This window comes from Podarcis melisellensis, assembly GCF_964234715.1.
Source record: "Podarcis melisellensis genome assembly, chromosome: 3".
Lineage (NCBI taxonomy): Eukaryota > Metazoa > Chordata > Lepidosauria > Squamata > Lacertidae > Podarcis > Podarcis melisellensis.
Window position 1 is genome coordinate 120,035,304 of NC_138530.1, and position 18,236 is coordinate 120,053,539.

An 18,236-nucleotide genomic window follows, 5' to 3' on the forward strand; every position below is an offset into this window, starting at 1 on the left:
TGGCACTATTACTTCCCTTGATCTAGATGCTATACTCCTATTGATGCAGCCCAGAATTGCATTGGCATTTTTAGCTGCCGCGTCACACTGTTGGCTCATGTCAAGTTTGTGGTCAACCAAGACTCCTAGATCCTTTTCACATGTACTACTCTCAAGCCAGGTGTCACCCATCTTGAATTTGTGCCTCTCATTTTTTTTGCCCAAGTGCAATACTTTACATTTCTCCCTGTTAAAATTCATCTTGTTTGTTTTGGCCCAGTTCACTAATCTGTCAAGGTCATTTTGAAGTGTGATCCTGTCCTCTGGGGTGTTAGCCACCCCTCCCGGTTTGAACCCCTGACAGGTGTCATCTGCAAATTTGATCAGGATGCCCTTGAGTCCATCATCCAAGTCGTTGATAAAGATGTTGAATAAGACTTTATCTGCAAAAAAACTTTGCAAAATCATTGCAGGAGATCATGTGGCCTATACTGGGCCCCGATGTAGCAGGTTGTTCTGCTAAATTGTGAACCACCTGAAAAAGGCTCCTGCTGTTTTCTGCAGATGCAATAGAGGCAGTGAAGAAAGTCTTCTTTGCTGTCGCTACCGCCACTTGGTAGGCTCGACATTGAGCTCTAACCCATGTCCGGACAGCTTCAGAATGGGTTATCCGCCACTGGCGCTCTAGCCATCTCAGTGATTGTTTCAGTGCCCTCAGATCCATGGAAAACCACGGGCCTGTCCGGGCTCCATGCAATCGGAGAGGGCGCTTTGGAGCCAGACAGTCGATAGTCCTGGTTAACTCCACATTCCAGCAGGTCATCAGGGAATCAGCTGAAAGGCCATCAACATGGGATAAAGCATCCCCTACCACTCTCTGGAAACCATTTGGATCCATTAAGTGGTGGGGCGGACCATCCAAATGAGTCCCACCTAGTACACACATACTGCAATGTGTAACAATACGGAACTATCTGTACATATTTTGAGCTTGGCAAAGATTATTTTCAGTTTTCAATCAAATCTGCAACATTAACCAAAACATTCAAGAAATACTAACATTGCCAGTGCTTCCAGCTTACTTGTTTGTGATAACAGTTTTAGTTTCTCGGTGTCTAAATACGAATTGGTAATTTTTAATATTTTCATCAACTGGGGTGTTTTCCAACCAGAAATGCTGATATGATTTCCAACATGCAGAGAAGCAAATTTCAAAAGATGTCAAAATATCAGTAATACAAAGGCATCCTTGAGAAGAAATGGACAGTGGGGTTGTCACTGTCAAAAAGAGGATAAGATATGATTGGAACTTATAAAGAACAATCAGTTGCTTACTCTAACTGTAAATCTTTGCATAAACATTTGTGCAGACACAATTATGGGTTCTCTCCCTATGCAGAAACTTCTCAAACCATACTAGAGATTTGGCGGGTACCTCAATGCCAACCTCTCTGTCTAGGGGCTTAGGTCCTGCCTTCCCACTCGGCTCAAATCTTCAACCCACATAGAAGCTCTCTAGAAGGACCATGCAGAAGACATTAGATACTAAGTACCATAGTACTAAAATATGGATGGTCATCTGGATGTGGTGGGACTAACAAAAAATCACTATTTTGAAGTAGAATAGAGTGAGTAGTGTTTCTATAGCCCAGAAAGAATATATTTTGATGGACAGAGATACAATAATCTAGCACAGTAAGCAGCCTAACTTAACTGGAAAATATGTGGAACAAATATATTACTATTCTTTAATACATGTATATATTACTATTCTTTAATACATGTATGAGAAGAATTTGCATCAGAATGAAATCAGGTCAAAAGCCATCAACAATCCTTCCCCCCAAAAAGCTCTGGGCCATCTCCCCCCATTTTCTTAATTTTGAGTCCCCAAAAATAGAGGGCATCTTATACATGGGGGCGTGCTATACACAGAAAAATACAGTAAGTCAGAAGTCCCACAATGTAATTTCCCATATCATCTCTAACCATCCACTATTATAGGCAGTCAATAATTCAAAAAGAAAGTCAGCACTATTGAACATTAAAATTCTACAGCTGCACCCAGAACCATTTTTAGACATTATTACCAGAAGAATGACCCATTAAACTCAAGCACTGCTGGACCTATGACTCACATGAATAACTACAAACAGAAAATTTAATTTAATTAGGCCTTATTTTCTTATACTCCATAGTAAGACAAAAACATTTCCATTAATTTTGGTCACCTCTGAAGATTCCAAATGAACTTACGATGAAAGTGGCTACACAGCTGTCAAGTGCACTGTTATAAGATGCTGAGAAATGCAACCTATTATTCAGGAAGCGCTGCTAGTAAAGATTTTACATTTAAAGAAAATAATTACAACATTCTGGACAAATTAGATGGCTTGGAAGTATGCTTGCATATCAAATCAAATAATTTTTGTTCACTGCTTGAGAAGCTAGGGTATTAAGTCCATTTCCCAATATTAAAATTCAATATTCTTCAGTTATAAAGTGCTGTTGCTTCAAAAATGATACAATTCTAATTAAAAACCACTGTTCATTTCAAATCTAATTAAAACAATGAAACTGGAGAATATTCAAATTGTTGTGTACATGTTCACTGTGTAATTCATTTTGACAGTTTTCCAATATCACATGGCTGTACATTTTAATAACAACAGATGAATAAATGCAAGAGCTCTCAAACAGTAGTGCCCAAATCACATTTAATAAGGATTTACTTTAAGATTTACTTTGATGTAAAGATACTGAGGAGCAGGCTTTTTAATGCAGTTATAAAACAGTGCCACCATGAGGAGGTGACGTGAGGCATGATTTAGAATTTGAGCTAAGCATGTACCAAACAACTTGCCCCCAAATGCTGTAGTCTACAGGAACATGTCATATGATACCTTTCTTTCTGGCTTAAATCTGAAATGTCAAATGCAATTACAGGCAATAGTTGAATCTAGAATTTCACGAGTGGAATTCTGCTCACAAAGCTGGATGCTCTTGGATCTCTGCTGCGTCCGCAGCCACTGAAAATTTGCTAGGGTTTGGGAACCCTTTAGAGCAGTGTAGGTGGCAGCAGGTTATTCCATTTCAGTTCATGGAAGCGACCACTTGGAACAAGCCCATTCCACTAACAGATTACCCCTTCTGTTCACAGGAGGCTCCTTCTGTTCATGGAAGGACATATTGGGTATTGCTAGTATTGCATTGTTGAAATGTTTTGTTATTATTTTTGTATTGTTTTGTTGTTTATATCTTAAGTCCTAAATCTAGGGGCAATTGTTTGATCCCTAGGATAAAATGGTGAGAATTCTTATGTGATTAGAAAAAGTGGTACTCACACGAGCTCCTTTTTCTGGGAAACATTCACAACCCCAACTGCAGTCTCTTCCTGCACAAGGTCCTGTATAAGACTTCCCTCCCTGAAAAATAAAACAAACATTCAAATGACAGTTAAATAGCACAGCAACAGCAAGAAAAACAACTAGTAAAGGGAATCATAGAATCGTAGAGTTGGATGGGACTGCCAGGGTCATCCAGTCCAACCTTCTGCAACGTAGGAATCTCAGCTAAAGCCTCCATGACAGATAGCCATCCAAGCCCTGCTAAAAACCTCCAAGGAAGAAAAGTCCACCATGCCCCAAGGGAGTCTGTTCCACTGCCAAACAACTCTTACCGTCAGAAAGTTCTTCCTGATGTTTAATTGCAATCACCTTTCTAGTAACTGGAAGTCATTGGTTCAAGTTCTACCCGCTAAAGCAGAAGGAAACAAGCTTGCTCCAACCTCCAGGTGACAACTCTTTAGAAATCTGAAGATGACCATATCATCTCCTCTCATGCTCCTCTTTTCCAGGCTACACATACCCAGCTCCTTCAACCATTCCTCATAAGGCTTGGTTTCCAGAACCTTGATCATCTGGTCACCCTCCTCTGCACACCTTCCAGTTTGTCTTAAATTGTGGTGCCCAGAACTAGCATTCCAGGTGTGGCCTGACCAAGGCAGAATAGAGTGGGACTTCCCTAGAAGAACATTTTAAGTGATTATTAATGATTGGGGACTCATGAACCAATCAAATTGAATACCATTTACTACTTGGATGCATAGTAAATTAAAAATGACATTGAAACAAAAATGTTTTAAAGTGTGTGTGTGTGTGTGTGTGTGTGTGTGTGTGTGTGTGTTTGCCAACAAAAAAGAGAGAAGTGGTTAAATATTCTAAAAGAAAAGACATCACTGAAAATTTAATCAGCCTTACAAGCAGTAAAGTTATGCACACTGTATCCCTGCTAGATACACTGCTATGAGCTACATGTATGCTTGGAAAAAAGAGCAAGATTAAACAGAACAATATTTCTGCAGAGCTTACCATTTATGTACAAACAACTCAAAGAATGTGAAACTGCAAGTGACGCCTGAATGCTTTTCTTAGTGAAAAATGGGAGCTCATCTTACTCATCAAAAGATTTTTGTTGGAATGCAAACTTTGAAACTATGCATTGCAAAGCAAAGGACAATACATCCTTCCTCTTCCAGGTTCACATAAACCTGTTGCTCCAATGTATTATTTCTTACCTAGTATGCTAGGGTTCTCAGCAAACTACAGGCAATTCTCTTAAAGCCAGTTGCAAAGATTTTAAGGTTTTTTTCAATCTATTTTTGTCAAAACCAAACATAGGCCAGTATCAATAATACAATATATACAATATATACCATGTCTATATTTAACTGCTCTTTGCTTACATATCTATGATTGTCCCATCTGCTTAACTCAGAAAGGTCCTAAGACGAATTACATCATTAGCTTCACACAACAGGAAACTAGGAAGTCTGGACACTCTTCCCTACATGGTACTTTGAGACAGGTCTATTTATAAACTACTTTGCATCTGACTATTGTAGTTCACCCACCTGGACAATTTGGCTATTCTATGGAGTTTTCAGTTTCCACATATAATTTACAATTCATTTGCTCTTATTATGTACACATATGTACATACATACATCATACTGTACAGCTCAGATACTGTTTTTGGATGATGCAGAAATTTTCTGCAGTACTTTACTTCAAAAGCTGCATAAACATTGTCTCAGAACTGCAGTGGGTCTTGCGGTTTACTTTGCAAACAAAACGTTCTTATCAAAGTACAAGCTAACATACTGAGATTATAAACATCCAAATAGTCAACTTCCTTTAGCAGACTCAAACAATATCATCTTGTCGGTTCACATCCTCTCTCATTACGTTCCAAGCCGAAGTGCTTAACAGATTCAGGAAATGTCTGTTCTGGGAACAAACAGAAATATTTGAAGACCTACATTGTAGTGCACCAAAAATACTGTTGCTTGTTTGTAAACATGGTGCAAATATTACCAAAAAATGTGAGCATTTCTCACTGAAATTTAGAATATCAAGAACGTAATTATTTTTAAACAGCCACATGAACTTATTTTGGATTATTTATATTATTATAATTATGTAGATATGCTTTTAGACTTAGGGCATGTACACATTAGTGACTCAGAAAGTAGCTGTCATTCCCCCCTGCTGTGTTTCAAGCTGTGTTTTAAGTTGCTGTACATGAAAGGGAATTTCCGATCTCTATCCTTTTAGGACTCAATTTAGGACTCCATTTTGTTTGCTAAAACCAGTGCTATCTTTCTAGAAAAAGAGGTGTCGGAACTCACCATGAGACTCCCTTGTTCTCTTATAGTGGTGCGAACTCCCGCTGCACTCTGGGGGCTTCAGGCAGCTATCCGCAAGCCTTCGGAGCGCAGCAGGAGTCCCCGCTGCACTCCGAAGGCTTGCGGATAGCCGCCTGAAGAGCGAGAGGGGTCAGTGCACACCGATCCCTCTTGCTCTCCAGGCTTCACTTCGCTGGAGAGGTGCTGCACAGTTTTCCCTCTCTGCGCAGCGCCCCTTCAGGGAAGCGGGAGGAGAAATGGAAGGGGCTCCTTTTCTCCTGCTACTTCTCTGAAGGGGCGCTGAGCAGAGAGGGGGAGAATTTTTCCCCCCCTATTCTCTCCCTCCTATGGTCCGGTGCGTCCTATAGAGCGAAAAATACGGTGCTGGGCGGTTGTCACCTTGAGGAGCAGATAGAGAAGGCAGTGGTGGCTGGCGTTTTTTTAATGAAACAAACCAGGAGACCCCAGCAGAACGCCTTGTGCAAAGTGCTTCTAGGTTTGGCGGCTGTTGTTTTTAAGCGCATGTTGTAGGGGAAAAGGGAAATGATGGCCAGCACATTGAGCCTGTGCCTTTCTCTCTCTGTTTCTCATCCGAAAGGGGAAGGAGCAGGAGGCAGGGAGAGCAGTCTCTCTCTAACCGGCCAGGATGATGGCGAAAAGAAATACTGCCGTTGCTACCGCCCCATTCATACGACCCCATCCCCGGGACCCCACGGCAGACGAGCGCGTGAGAGGGGAGCATATGAATGGGGACGGGGGCGGCGGTATTTCTTTTATACGTCATCCTGGCTGCTTAGAGAGAGACTGCTCTCCCTGCTTCCTGCATCCGGGGGGGGGGGGGGTGGTCTGCTGCGATGGCACCCTGCCAGAATAGTGGTGCCGTGGGCGGCCTGCTGCGTCCGGAAGCCCATTCCTCCGCCAGTGGAGAGAAGGTGAAATGAGTGTCTAGCAGCTCCCCTCTAGGGCCCAGAGGAAGAGTGTGATCAATCACCAAATGATTTACATCTGTGGAATATATTCCATTTCAATTGCTACATATATTTGCAAACAGTATGCATAATAACCTGACAACTCAGGAATTTACTGCGTCATAGAACTTCGAACGGTAGACTTGGACAACAGCCCAGACTGCAAGATAACAGTAAGCCACGAAATGCTGCGCTGGCAACAGACAAGGGAAATACACACATACACAAACTAAGCTGTGCTTGTCAGATTAAAGGATACATGACTGTTCAACATGACTGAGAATTGATTAGCCAGGGACTGGAGACTTTGAGAGTTTAAGATCGGAATGTGGAAGTTATCAGAATCACAAGAAGGCCGAAATATAACTATGTGAGATGATTCTTCAGAGATCCAGAATATGGGAAGTCTGTTTGAAATTTAATAATTAATAATTTGGATTGTAATTTGTTTTTGTGTTTTTTTTCCTTGAATTGGATTATGATTTGATCTGATTTGTTATTAATTGGATGTTCTTAATGGAAAATTAATTTAATTATTTTTTTTAAAAGAGAGAGTTGCAATTTTAATTTGAAATCTTAGGTGCAGTACTGGGCGCACAACTCAGAAACTGCATGCACTGATGAAAATCCCTGTTGCAAAATGTGCCCAGAATAATGGGAGTTTTGAACACTGTTGTTGTGGTTGTTGTTGTTGCTGCTGCTATTATTAATTAATTAAATTTATATACTGTCCTATACCCACAGGGATTCATATACTTAATTCCTCACATAAGGTTATGAGCCCAGAGGGAAATAAATCATAGAAAGTGGAAGGTTTTGTGGTGATTCCAGTGATAAATGTTTTACGGAGTTTTTCAGCTTTTGAGGCTTGAGTTTCAAAGTGCAAAAGATAGAATCCCCCAGCCCCCTCCAAAACCAGGGAGAAGCTTCCTAGGCAAGAAAATAAAATGTACTGAAGAGGTAAAAACTTAACTATACAAAATGCAGTTTGGAGGTTTATAATAGATCTTATAACAGACCTTGCAGTTTTTGCTGTCACCTGATCATTGTGATCTGCTAAAAGAAAAGACACAATAGCAATGGTTGGGTGACCTGGTATGGACAGTAGTAGAGGGGTAATAACCTCATTCCTCAAGTGGCAAGGCAAAGTTTTATTTTTGTTCTTTTTGAAAAGCTTTTTGGCAGTTTTTCATTTTATTTTTGGCATTTCTCTGTCAGCAATTTTGTTCTTTTTGGGGAATATTTCTGTTTTTGATTTTTCAAATGGATAGCAAGAATTTAATCAGCCTAATGGCTATAGGACTAACTTAGTTGTATTTGAGGTTGGTTGGTTGGGTTTAAAAACAATCAAATGGTAAATAAATGTTAAGAAATAAATAAATCTTAAACTTGCAAAATATTATGGGTGCAACACTGAAGATTCTATTTGCAAAGCATAACCTATTTTAATAGCTCATTTACATAGATAGTTTTAATTATATCACTGTTTAATAACTTTCCCCCCATGTTTTTAGCTGCTTGTTTTATCTGTCGGCCACCTTGACTCCCATTTCAGGCAAAAGACAGAATACTGTATAAATGAAGAATTAGAATCATTTATCTTGAATAAGCTTTAATTTAGCATTAACTAAATTAAAAAACTAAACTAAAACTAAATTAATTTAGCATTAATCATTTCATGTTTTCACATATTAAAGCAAGGATTTCCTATATTTATATGAAAGCACCCACTGCTCATCTCTAGGTCATTGAAGGTGGAACATAACATAACATGAACAGAACATTTTTAAACTTCTTGCTGTGTGATAGACATGGAATTCTCCAAAAGAATCTGTTTCCCAGCTGTTTCTTGCCAGGGTCAGTCAAACGGATGACTGAGTTCTGTTAGGGAAAACAAATAACTGTGCTGTGACACTAGGTCCCCAGCTCTCTTTATAGCTCTTTCTGTATTAGCATTTTGATGTTCCCAATAAAATGCACAATAGAAAAAAACAACTTCGGGTGGTTGACCAATGTATGGTGATAATTTCTTGATGAATTTTTAAAACTAGTTTTGACCTCTTGTCTTCTATGTAAGTTTGACATACAGTTTTGAACACCACCTTAAAATTAGTAGCTTTGCCTAAAATTCTTTGTGTTTCTTCTTCTGTACATCTTATTTGCGCAGGTCCCTGGGCAGGCAGGCAAAATGGGAACAGCTGCTGCCCCAGAAGGTGTGGTCCAGCTGCTGGAGCAGCATTATAAAGCCTGCCTGCCTAAGGGGGCGGGGCTGCTCCCAGCGAGGAGACACCAAAGGGGGTCGTCCCTTGGGGTGGCCATTGGGGGTGAGACAAGGGCAAGGGCCAGCCCCTCTGTGTTAATGTTATTAAGTAATTATTTAAATGTTTCTAGGTCTGTAGTATTTTGAATTTTTGTTTGTTTATTTTTGGGGTGGGATGGACGTTTGGTTGGGGCTGGGGATTGGTTTAATTTTAGTATGATTGCAAATTATTATTATTATTGGGAGGTTGTTTCTACTGTTTTATTAGTTTGATGTATGGTTTGTGTTCTGTTCTGAAGAGGGAAAGGTCAGGACTGCCTGGGAGTGGGCCCCAGCCAACAGAATGGCTGCATCAAGTTCCACGGGGTGGGGAGTGGGATTCTCTGGGATACCCGATCTCAGTGATCACAGGCAGGAGAAGGAGCTACGCTAAGACCAGACCATGTCATTACCAAGGAGGCAGGTTTAGTTGTTGTTTGAAGACTATCCCTGACTCCAGGTCTGATCCTGACTTGAAGGATACTGGAGTCAACAAGGGAGACCCACATGCCCTTAAGGAGCTGTTGTGCAATGCCAGGTCAATGACTCACATGACGGCTGTCATCCATGACTTGATTGTGGATGGAGGACTTGACCTGGCATGTGTAACAGAGACTTGGTTAGATGAAGCAGATGGGCCTGTTCTTGCCGCTGCTGGTCCACCAGGTTTCTCTTACACACAGCAACCCAGGTCATATGGGTGGGGGGGGGGTTGCAGTCATTAGCTTGCACCAGGCATCCTGTTGGGAAGACCCAGTTTTCTGACGGCATGTTCTGAAAGCTGGGCAATAGGGGCAGTACAGGATTCCTTTTGGTGTACTGACCTCCCCACTGCACCAAGGATTCCCTGCCTGAGCTGCTTCAGGTCGTGGAGGATGTTTTGCTAGAAACACCTAGTTTGGTTGTCCTAGGGGACTTTAACATCCATGCCAACACAACCTTACAAGGGGTAGCTCGGTACTTCGTGGAAAGCATAGCCTCCATGGGGCTGTCCCTGAATACGTTTGGCCTAACTCATAGTCACAGGCATGCCTTAGACCTGGTGTTTACCTCTATGGATGTGTGTGAACTGACAGTAAGTAAAAGCAAAACAAGTGATCCATGGCCGGATCACTTCTCCGCGAGCCTTCCCCTCTGCAGAGAGGTGGGACCAATTTGGATGCCCCCCCCACTTAAAGGATCCAAATGGTTTCCCATGTTGATGGCCTTTCAGCTGATTCCCTAGTGGCCTTACTAGGGCTATTGACTGTCTAGCTCCAAAGCATCCTCTCTGATTGCATGGAGCCCAGACAGCCCTATGGTTTCCCCCAGAGCTGAGGGCGATGAAATAACTGCTGACATGGCTAGAGCACTGGTGGCGGGAAAACTCATTCTGAATCAGACAGGACACTGGTTAGAGCTGAACATCGAGCCTACCAAGTGGCAATAGCGACGGCGAAGAGGACTTTCTTCACCGCCTCTTTCACTTCTGCAGAAAACAGCAGCAGGTGGTTTGCAATCTAATGGAATTATCTTCACCATCAGGGCTTGGTAAGGCCCGCAAGATCTCCTGCAATGATTTTGCAAAGTTTTTTTTTGCAGATAAAGTCACTCAGATTTGTAAAGAGGTAGACTCCAAGGTTTCCCAGTAGTGATGTATGATGTATGGAAGTGAGAGCTGGACCATAAAGAAGGCTGATCGCTGAAGAATTGATGCTTTTGAATTCTGGTGCTGGAGGAGACTCTTGAGAGTCCCATGGACTACAAGAAGATCAAACCTATCCATTCTTAAGGAAATCAGCCCTGAGTGCTCACTGGAAGGACAGATCGTGAAGCTGAGGCTCCAATACTTTGGCCACCTCATGAGAAGAGAAGACTCCCTGGAAAAGACCCTGATGTTGGGAAAGATGGAGGGCACGAGAAGAAGGGGACGACAGAGGACGAGATGGTTGGAAAGTGTTCTCGAAGCTACAAATATGAGTCTAACCAAACTGCGGGAGGCAGTGGAAGACAGGAGTGCCTGGCGTGCTCTGGTCCAGGGGGTCACGAAGAGTCGGACACGACTAAACGGCTAAACAACAAAGACTCCAAGGTGGGAGAAGGGCCGGGGTGGGAGAGTCCTAGAGTCCTGTCTAGTCAAGTTACATAGGCTCAATTTCAATCTGTTACGTCTGAGGATGTGGACAGGCTGCTTGGACAAGTGAAACTGACCACCTGTCTCCTTGATCCTTGCCCATCCTGGCTTATAAAAGCGAGCTGGGAAGGGCTGGGCGATGGGCTCTGCGGGGTGGTGAATGCTTCTCTCTGTGAGGGAGCCTTCCCAGACCCACTGAAAGAGGCGGTTATTAAACCGTTTCTTAAAAAAACATCTTTAGACCCAGCCAATTTGGCCAACTATTGCCCAGTCTCAAATTTACCATTCTTGGGCAAGGTGATTGAGTGGGTGGTTGCCGAACAACTCCAAGCACGCCTGGAGGATGCGGACCATTTGGATCCCTTCCCATCAGGATTCAGGCCTCACCATGGGACTGAAACTGCCTTGGTCGTGCTGGTTGATGATCTCCGGCAGGCTAGGGACAAAGCTGTTTCCTAGTTCTGCTGGATCTCTCAGCAGCGTTTGATACCATTGACCATAACATCCTTCTGGACCATCTAGAGGGGCTGGGAGCTGGGAGCACTGTTATACAGTGGTTCTGCTCCTTCTTCCTGGGCCGTGTCCAGAAAGTGGTGGTGGGGGATGAGTGTTCAGACCCCTGGGCTCTCACTTGTGGGGTGCCTCAGGGTTCTGTCCTCTCCCCCATGCTTTTCAACATCTACATGCAGCCGCTGGGAGAGATCAACAGGGGGTTTGGGCTGGGTGTTCGTCAGTATGCGGATGATACCCAGCTCTACCTCTCTTTTAAACCAGTGAAGGTGGTGAAGGTCCTGTGTGAGTGTCTGGAGGCAGTTGGAGGATGGATGGTGGCTAATGGATTGAGGTTGAATCCTGACAAGACAGAAGTACTGTTTTGGGGGGACAGGGGGCGGGCTGGTGTGGAGGACTCCCTGGTCCTGAATGGGGTAACTGTGCCCCTGAAGGACCTGGTGCGCAGCCTGGGAATCATTTTGGACTCACAGCTGTCCACGGAGTGACAGGTTAATTCTGTGTCCATGTCAGCTGTCTACCAGCTCTATCTGGTACGCAGGCTGAGAACCTCCCTGCCCGCAGACTGTCTCACCAGAGTGGTGCACGCTGTAGTTATCTCCCACTTGGATTACTGCAATGTGCTGCTCTACATGGGGCTACTTTTGAAGGTGGCCTGGAAAATGCAAATAATCCAGAATGCGGAAACTAGACTGGTGACTGGCAGTGGCCACCAAGACCATGTAACACTGTTACTGAAAGACCCACATTGAAATTGAAATACTTTATTTTCACTTGTACAATACAGTGAGATTACACAAGCACCCCCCTCTCAGCTCTCTTAGTCTTAATTCCCCTCGTTTACTGACGCACACCAAACCCAAAAGTCAATTGCCCTGTTGTTATCTTTTAATTCAGCAGCCTAACAGCCCACGGATAGAAGCTGTTCTTTACCCTGTTGGTGCTACTAACCATGTTTCTGTATCTTCTGCCCGAGGGCAGGAGATGAAGAAAGTGCTGGCCAGAGTGTGAATCATCCCTGAGAATTTTCCACACTCTCCTGAGGCAACGTTCTTCCGCTATTTCACCCAGCGGATTCACGGGACAGCCCATAATATCTTGTGCTATATTCACCACCCTCTGCTGGCACTTCCTATCAGTTGATGTCAAACCAGCGTACCACACTGTGATGCTGTGGTACATTGGCTCCCAGTACATTTCCAAGCACAATTCAAAGTGTTGGTGCTGAGCTTTAAAGCCCTAAACAGCCCAGTATACCTGAAGGAGCATCTCCACCCCCATCGTTCATCCCAGACACTGAGGTCCAGCACCGGGGATCTTCTACTGGTTCCCTCCCTGCAAGAAACGAAGTTACAGGGAACAAGGTAGAGAGCCTCCTCAATAGTGGCGCCCGCCCTGTGGAACACCCTCCCATCAGATGTCAAGGAAATAAACAACTATCTGACTTTTAGAAGACATCTGAAGGCAGCCCTATCTATGGAAGTTTTTAATGTTTGATGTTTTATCACTTTTCTATTATCATTATTAATATTCTGTTGGGAGCCACCCAGAGTGCATGGAGAAACCCAGCCAGATGGGCGAGGTATAAATAATAAATTGTTGTTGTTGTTGTTACTATTGCCGTCGCTATTACTATTATTATCATATGGTCTTGCTTGGTTTTGCAGCTGCTAAATTGTGCTAATTAGTGTTTTATCTGTAAAGAGAACTAACAGTATTTCATAACCGATTGATTGTTAGCCACTTTGACGGTCCTGCTTGGATGAAAAGATAGGTTAAAAATGTTTTAATAATGAATAAACATAGCTACAAAAATTCTGTAGATTGTGGAAGACTTCTCTGAAGTATGGCAGCATCACCAGCACTGATGATAGCTGCAGAAAGTAATATGCAGACTGTGAATGAAGACTACTGGGAAAGCAATGGACCCTCTTTCCCAATAAAACCTAGTGCATAGGATCTGAAACAGGGTTGTGATCTGAACTCACAGAGTCCAAGGTCCACTCAAGCAAAACTAAGGCTGTTGATTACAAATGAGAGGTATGAATTCAATGCAATGAGATAGTGAATAATTATTAATGATTTTAATGTATGTATTTATTTAGCAGTTTTATTAGCTACCCTTCAGCATAAGATCCGAAGGCAGCAAACAATTAAAAGTAAAATTCAGTAAGATAGAATAACAAAATAATAAAAGCTTAGAGAAGGAGCAAAACCAATAAAAAGCAGCTGAATAATACAATTAAAACCATCTATACAAGATGCTGCTCAAATGCCTCTGCAATTAAAACTTTTGGCTGGTGCTGGAAAGACAGCAACATTAGCAAGTAGATGAGTCGCTCCAAGGTGCAACAACAAACGATAAGGAAGAAAGAAATGAAAAGACCAATTTCTAATAAGACAAGTGGCAAAAACAACCCAATACTTGGATCTCTTGAACATTTTCTCCATCTCTCATTGATACCTCACATCCCACCCTGTGGCTTAGGTACAAGATCAAGTATTCCCCATTTACACTACATACTTCCAGACTCACATATTGCACTGATTTGTTCCTACCTCTTTTTAAAATGGAATTCTCAAAAGAGGAAAACACCCCTACATTAAAAGGGTGGTTACAGAAGCTGTGGGGAATTGCTTTGATGACCAAACTGATCCACTTTTTTTTAATTAAGTTTTTTACTATACAGAACTTATCACCTAAGCTGCTTACACTCACCTTGAAAGATGGATTAGAGAGCCTGGAATTGTCAGAAAAAAAGAAATCAATCTCAATGGAAGATTGCTAAATCATCTACAATATGCAGATGATATAGTCATAATAGCCCAAAGTCAACAAGAACTGCAAGAAACACTGGAAGAACTAAATGAAGAAACAAAAAAGACAGGGCTGAAGATGAATCTAGACAAGGCAAAAGTAAGGTTGAAAGAAGAGAATGATGTACAAATAGAATGCAAAGAAAAAAATCAAGTTGAATAGATCTATTTACGACGAAAAGATATACTGGGGAGAGAAAACCAAACAGTGTTTGTCAATCCTGGTGGCTCCCCACATAAAAAGTGAACATATTCTGTTGACAAATGTTAGTTGTAAACTACTAGTAACAAAGATAGAGCTGGGGAGCCAGGAAATGTTATTGATCAATGTGTATATCCCTCCCACTCTCACTGTCACAGCCAAGAACTCACAATGGGATTTTATTGCACACGTCCTTGAGAATCTGGACTTCATCTGCCCCGACCTACGTGTTATTTTGACTGGAGACTTTAATGCCTGCTTAGGTCAAGGATGGGAAGTGTATATAAAAGCATGGGAGATCTTGGACACCTCTGCTCTCCCAGACTTCTGTTTTTGGGAACGCAGCGACCCAGAAGTACTGGAAAGGGTTACTTCCGGGTTTTGCCGCTTGCGCATGCGTAGACGCGGAAAATGATGTCACGCACATGCGCAGAAGTAGCGAATCGCGACCCGCGCATGTGCAGACGTGGGTTGCATTCTTTCCAGGTTGCGAACGGGCCTCCGGAATGGATCCCGTTCCCAACCAGAGGTACCACTGTATATGTTGCTGTACGGCACACATTAATTTAATGTACAAGTGGTCATAGTATAAGAAACCCAGGATGAAAGAAAGAGCACATAGTGAAAACCTCTTTCTTCCATCTGGTCCATTAGGCCATACAAGGTGATGGTGGATTTAATATCTGGGTTTGGCTCCCATCAGGCTGAAATTCCAAAACAGGCAGATGTTAAGAGAATCTTAATAATGATTCCCACAATAGTTATTTCTTGTCCCTTTTAAGTATATTAAGCAAATAAAAGCTGCATAGAAACAAACATCTAAAATCTGAAGTGTGTAAGTGCAATGCTTCATCTGGTATAACTTCATGACTTTATATTTTTAATATAATAATCTTCTTTCCCTTTTAAATGTATCTGCTTTTTGTGTTTTAACTTTTTGTGTTTTTACTGTACACCACCTGAAGATGACTGTATAGAAGGCAATCAGTAAATTAAAAATACTGTTTAAAACAGCTAGGGACTTCCACTGCATGTGAAGACAGTCTCCATCAGATTTAGCAGACAAGACCAATAGTGGGTCTAATAGTCAAGAAAGCAGTTTCTGCACATGCTGTAGAGAGGGCAGTGAGGGACAGATGGGGCTCCTTAACCTGGGAAGGTAGCCCATTTAGGAGAAAGAAAACTCTGACACTAACCCCCCCCCCCCCGTCTTTGGGAGAAGAAAAGGCTAAGGAGTAGTAAACCGTACACAAATCCAGAATGGAGTCCCTAAGGCGGTTGGATGCCTTGCCACCTTCTTCCGGCAACTCATATTGCTCTGTTTTCCTTTAGACCCCATCAGCAAGGCTGAGAGGAGGTCTTGTCATCTAGGCAGCCCAGAACTTCCATACACACTAGCCAGGCTTGTACCCCGGGAAGGTCACTTCAAGGTTGCAAATGCAGCAGTTTGACTTCACCCCTGGAGGCACACTCCACTGTCTCTCAGGACAAGAACTACTAAAAATATACAGTTCAGGTTAACCTGAAACAGGAATAACCTAGAACTTGTGAGATCAAGAATGGCAGAACTTCTGAAATGTTACATTTAGACTGAGGAACAAACCTGTCATCAACCACAAGGTTTACAGGGCCAGTCACTCTCTCAGCTCAACTTCATGAAATGAGTTTCTAGGCAACTTGAAAGATATATATATCTCAACTTGGCTGAGTCCATATGATAAATCTACAACAAAAGTGTGTAAATGCAGGTACTAAGAGTTTGGGGGAAATCCATCATGCCTGCATGTATCACCTTAGAGATGGGAATCAGACAAGACATAATGGCCTACCTAATGAGGTCGACGCGGGTGGCGCTGTGGGTTAAACCACAGAGTCTAGGACTTGCCGATCAGAAGGTCAGCGGTTCGAATCCCTGTGACGGGGTGCGCTCCCATTGCTCCTGCCAACCTAGCAGTTTGAAAGCACGTCAAAGTGCAAGTAGATAAATAGCTACCACTCCAGGTGGGAAGGTAAACAGCGTTTCTGTGCACTGCTCTGGTTCGCCAGAAGCGGCTTAGTCATGCTGGCCACATGACCGGAAGCTGTACGCCGGCTCCCTCGGCCAATAAAGCGAGATGAGCGCCGCAACCCCAGAGTCGGCCACCACTGAACCTAATGGTCAGGGGTCCCTTTACCTTTTTAATGAGGTCGATGAGATGAGCATATTTGAACTACAGAATACATAATCTGGCAGAACCGTAAATAAGCAATGAAAAATGGGTAAAGACAGAACTATTTCACTTGAACAAGTGGCATAGTCTTCTCAAATGCATCACTTTAAAACTATTGTATGACATCTATACTTCTGTGGTTAACCAGAGAGGGTCGGTGGCATCTAGGGCAGAAGGGGAAAGCGCCTGTGACACGGTCCCCCAGGAACCGCATGGGATGGAAAAATATATTGCACACAGAAGAATGTTTGCTGTGAGCTATGAAGCACATTGGGAGACTGCTAGAATGCAAGGGAGGAAAACTCTATGGCTATGGTGAAACCAGAAGAAAAACAAAATATTTTCACACTGCCACCGTGTCCTTACGAAACAACACAACACAACTGTTCTAAATAGCTTAGGGTCTACCCCAAGCTAGTTGGCTCCAAGTGTAAAGGAACCCTCAGAGGAATATTGTGAGATGTTTACTGAGTATTTTGAATGTAGCATTGCTGATCTTCAGATGTTTCTGGTGGCTTATCTGCTGAGACCTCTGGTCTGTGGCCAGCTGCTACTTAATGCCAAAAAAACCAAAGTGCTGCACCAACAAGCACAAAATAACCCCTCTGCAGCGCCACAAATCCAACTCAATGGTGTAACGTTGGAAAATGTCGATCACATCTCCTACCTAGGCAGTTATCTTTCCTAGGAAACACTGGCCTGCGAGCACTCCAGTTGGAGAAAAAGCCTTTACCAAAGGTGTCATGGGCAAGGGAGAAATGTGCTAGGAGGAAGGCACGCTTGGCAAATCCACACCGGGATCAACTCCCGCCCAGAAACCCACTGTGGAAGGACGTGTGGATCCAGAATTGGCCTCCACAGTCACTTACGGACTCATTGTTAAAACCGTGTTTATGGAAGACAATCTTACTTGGCTATGAGTGATTGCCAAAGAAGAAGACTTAATGCCAGAGGCTCATGTGGGTGAGCCTGACCTAACACACGAGTTCACATACTCCACACAGCACTAAATCAGACTGAAGGTTGGGAATCACCAATGCCCATAGAAGAAGCAACTCCTTTACCAGAAAAGGTCTTGAGTTGAAGATCAAATTAGGAGGTTTGCATCTGCTTTGGGAGCAGACAGACTGATTGGAGCTGCTGTGGAGTATCCACCCCCCTGCTGTTCCACAGCCTCCCTGGCTGAGGTGTTTTCTAGCATGGTGTGGGAAGACCCCAAAGTGATATTCCTGCATTACTTCAGTATACACACAGAGGCTGTTATTGTGGCATTTTAAAAATTTAACATGTTTAAGCCCCCTTTTTGTCAGACCACTGTATGCACCTCATGAAGGTGGCTGTAGCCTGCCACAGTAACAAAACTGCAGTAGTTTAAGTCTGACACTCCTTGTTGTTTTATTGTGATGAATCCCTAATACTGGAGCACCATCAGCTGTATTTACCCAAGAAAAC

The 18,236-nt window shown here is 42.9% G+C and overlaps 1 protein-coding gene across 1 annotated transcript in view; it reads right to left on the reverse strand.

Moving 5' to 3' along the window:
• COL4A2 (collagen type IV alpha 2 chain) overlaps window positions 1–18,236 on the reverse strand; it is a 178,708-nt gene that overhangs the window by 132,300 nt on the left and 28,172 nt on the right. The window contains exon 3 of the mRNA XM_081905934.1: window positions 3,324–3,404. Within this exon, the coding sequence (XP_081762060.1) occupies window positions 3,324–3,404 (81 nt within the window). The remainder of the gene's footprint in view (window positions 1–3,323; window positions 3,405–18,236) is intronic.